This window comes from Hevea brasiliensis, chromosome 13, assembly GCF_030052815.1.
Source record: "Hevea brasiliensis isolate MT/VB/25A 57/8 chromosome 13, ASM3005281v1, whole genome shotgun sequence".
NCBI classification, from domain to species: Eukaryota; Viridiplantae; Streptophyta; class Magnoliopsida; order Malpighiales; family Euphorbiaceae; genus Hevea; species Hevea brasiliensis.
In genome coordinates, this window is record NC_079505.1 from 91,346,532 (window position 1) to 91,350,338 (window position 3,807).

General features: G+C 29.9%; 1 protein-coding gene across 1 annotated transcript; it reads left to right on the plus strand.

Moving 5' to 3' along the window:
• The first annotated feature begins 1,256 nt into the window (after positions 1–1,256).
• On the plus strand, positions 1,257–2,114 carry LOC110671477 (uncharacterized). The gene has a single exon (XM_021833961.2). It carries the CDS (start codon positions 1,371–1,373, stop codon positions 1,692–1,694), a length of 324 nt encoding a protein of 107 aa, XP_021689653.1. The 5' UTR covers positions 1,257–1,370; the 3' UTR covers positions 1,695–2,114.
• Positions 2,115–3,807: the final 1,693 nt, after the last annotated feature.

Sequence of the window (3,807 nt, forward strand, 5' to 3'; positions counted from 1 at the left end):
TTAAAAAATATATTATTTTGTAATAATAAAAAAGTTTAATTGAATATTTATTAATTATAAAACCATGCTACTTTATAATAAATTAATAATCTGTGTCAAGAAAGCAACCCATGGCACTAATACTATAGTCATAGAGGAGCACTGAAATGTCATCAATAGCATTGGACCACAAGACCAAAATTTGGCAAGAAATTAATAATCCAAAAGTAAAAGTAATTTGAAAATTTTAAGGTCTCACATAGAATTCATAATTATAAATTATTTATGTTTAAATTTCATTAAATCAAAAGGTTAAGGGAATACAACTCATGCACACTTCAAATTATTAGTAAGGTGGGAGGTTATTATCATTAATTATTAATTTATTATTTTTACATTCAAAAAAAAAAAATCAAATTAAACAATTTAATTAACGTTCAGATAGACTGCTCCAAAACGTGTTTATTGGGAAAACATATAAATAATATGTTTCACAAAACATTTCTTTTTTATATATATTTTTTTAGTGTTTAAAGTGCTAAAAATAATTAATTAATAAAAAATAATTTTCTAATCAAAAGGAAATTTCAATTATTTTTGAGGAATTTTTTTTAATTATTAAAATATAAAAAAATTATAAATAAATAACATAAATACATAGTTATTAGCTCCTTCAATTATCATTAATTATTAGTAGCTATTAGCCGTCATCAATAATCAATGGTGGCTATTATAATTTATAGATCGCAAAAGGAGCTTTGCAATTAGTAAGATTCAAATTTTTAATTCAATGAAAAATTTATTAAAAAAAAATATATTTTTTAATACTTAAATAATAAAAAATAATTTTTTTTTATTTTTCAACATTATAATTAAATAATAAAAATTAATTGCTTTTCAGAAAATACTTTATTCAGAAAATTTTTTTATAGAAAAACTATTTTTATAAATAAATAAAATTGAAAAAATTATTTGTAAAAAAACTAGTTAACCAATCTCACAAGGAGAAAGTTAGCTCTTTTGATTGGTAAGCACTAGCAGTAGTGAAGGAGCAGCACTCAATTGTATTTTCTAATTAATACAAGTAACGTAAGGGCAATTAATTAATCATAGTTAAAAAGACTTTCTAGCCCATCTTGAAAAGTTGATATCCAGCAATTCAGCATTAACCAATTGTCAAAGTCTAATCAATATTACCTTATGCGCCACTTGGACTAAGGTGTCATACACCACCAAAGCAAAGGTCATTAACGTACAAAGATGGCTATAAAATTACCCACAAAGCCAATCTTCCCTCAGTTTGCCTCCCAAGAAAACTGAACCACAGCTCTCTCTCTCTCTCTCTCTCTCTTTCTCTCTCTCATAGAGGTGTATTAATTAATTTTTATTGTATGGCATCAAAACGTGCACCTTCAGATTCAAAATCACAGCAACAACAATCTGCACAAGGCAGGATTTGTCTGTGCTCTCCCACCAAACATCCTGGATCATTCAGATGTAGTCTTCACAGGAATTTCCGAAGGGTACCCGGTAGATCATCATCATCAAACAAGGGGGAATTGGCTGTAATTGCCAAGGCAAATTCATTGAGGGCCTTTCTCCTACAGATTATCAAGCCTTCTAGTCATGATCTTCAAAGGAGGAGGAATTTTCGTCCAAGGCCTTCCAGGTTTTGCTTAATGAATGCCAATAGAGATGGGTTTGCAGTTTCTTGATCTTAATTAGATTCAAGAATTTTGGGGTGTTTTTTTGTCCCCTTTTATTCTTGAATATTGGAATAACAGTATGTAGATACGAGGGATATGTAGATATAAAGATTATTTGGTTATTGCATAAGAGGAAAGAAATTAAATTAAAGATTAGGAATATGGTATTGTAATTGGTGGTCTCAAATGTCAATTGCCAGTTTTAGATTATTGATTTGAGACCCAAAAGGCTATGAATACAGTCAAGAAATAGAGATTGATGAATCTATTGTTCATTTGCAGTTTCTGCTTTATTTGGGTGTTCAAGATCCAACAAAGAAAGGTGATGAAATTATTAAAAAAAAAACATTCATGTAACATTTGGGTGCTTTGTATGTCTATGGTCAGATACACGTTTTTCTTGATATGTAATAATATTTTATTATACAATGTTGAGCATTTGGTGGCTGAGATGGGTTTTTTTTCAGAACTTTATTAGGCTAGCTTCTGATAATGTTGTAATTAATTTAGTTTTAACAAGATCCAATGTCAAGAACATTTTTAACTTGGAATTCCATTACTTGGGATTGAAGGATTGATTGATTTTGTTAATGTGTGGAGGTGATGATGCACCACACGCAGCATTGTTTCTGACAAAGCAGCTGCAATGGTTCTGCAGCATCTTCGCACCTCTTAATCGCAGTATTAAATTAATAAAATTGGGGATTTAACTCTAACTCCAAAGCTGCCAGGTAAGTTGAAAGTTCTTAAAGAATATACAAATTTGATGGGAATCAAATATTTAAGCGATATAAAATTTTTTAGACATTCTTAATAAAAAGCATTAATTAATAAGTATATGCACTAATTGACAAATAAGCAAGTATGGCTGGTTAGCAAAACCTTGTAATAAATATTAGAATTGGGATTGGTAATTAATTAAATGGTTTCGATCAACCACCCATTCTTAGGAAACTCAACAACTCATTTCAACCATATCTAGTTGTAGGGAAAAGGCTATGAAATATATTGAGGAAATATGTCATGATCCGATTTCACGGGTCGGACTGGCACTAGGGCCTCAACCAGCATAAAATCCCCAATACTCGTAATAAGCCTTATTATTCCCAAAGCCATAATCTGGACCAAAATCAAGGCTCAACATGCAAACAAAAATAAAATAAAATGTTATAAATTTATTTTGGGACAACTCAATCTGATTTTTATTAGGAAACCAAAATTAGGGGAGCCTAGTTCAACTATGATACTCATCATATATAAATTATTTAATATTATAAATTTTTTATTAATTAATACAATATATACATAAATCAATGTCACAGTGGAGCTCTTGTTGTTAAACAAACAAATAAATAAATAGACACAATAAACTATTAAACTACGAAGCACAATTTGCGGAGGAAAATGCAAGTTAGACCAGCAGAAATAAACTCGCTCATCTTGCAACCTGAGAAAAATATTTGAACAGGAATGAGCGTTCGACTCAGAGAGTTTAGATATTGATTATAGATGTAATTTCTATAACTATCTAAACCTAGTGCAATTCTACCATGAAATGCACATCCAATACATAAAACAAATAATTCATCCAATATTCACACAAGAAATTAATTTGGAGCTACTTACACACCCAGGGTATCACATCAATATATATATATCTCCGTGAGTTTTCTTTGTTTGGTTGGTGCATTCCTGAGCCCTTTTGAGGATTTGAGTTTGCTAATTGTAAGTCCTAGTGGTTTGGCTGTAAATCCAGACGTCCTACTGTAGGGAATGTCTTAATTAAACTGTTTAACTCATGGATATATTTTGCAAAAATCAGTCTGTTTCCAGCTCTTCTACTTCTGGAACTGGAGAGAAGATAGTCAATAGCGAAAAATTAATTATTGAAGACTTTGAAAAAGCAATAGATAATTGAACACTTTTTAAAGTTCAGAAAGATCAGATCTATAAACAAAGCAAGTTTAACTTTCTCACCAAAACTGACTATAGCATCAAAACTGAAGAAAGAGATATTCCAATTACAAAACTTTTGCTTCTTTGAACAAACACAAAGCCAAAGGTTACAATTATGTCCATATAGGATTAGTTCAGGTGGAAATTAAGCCCTTGACTAAGGAAT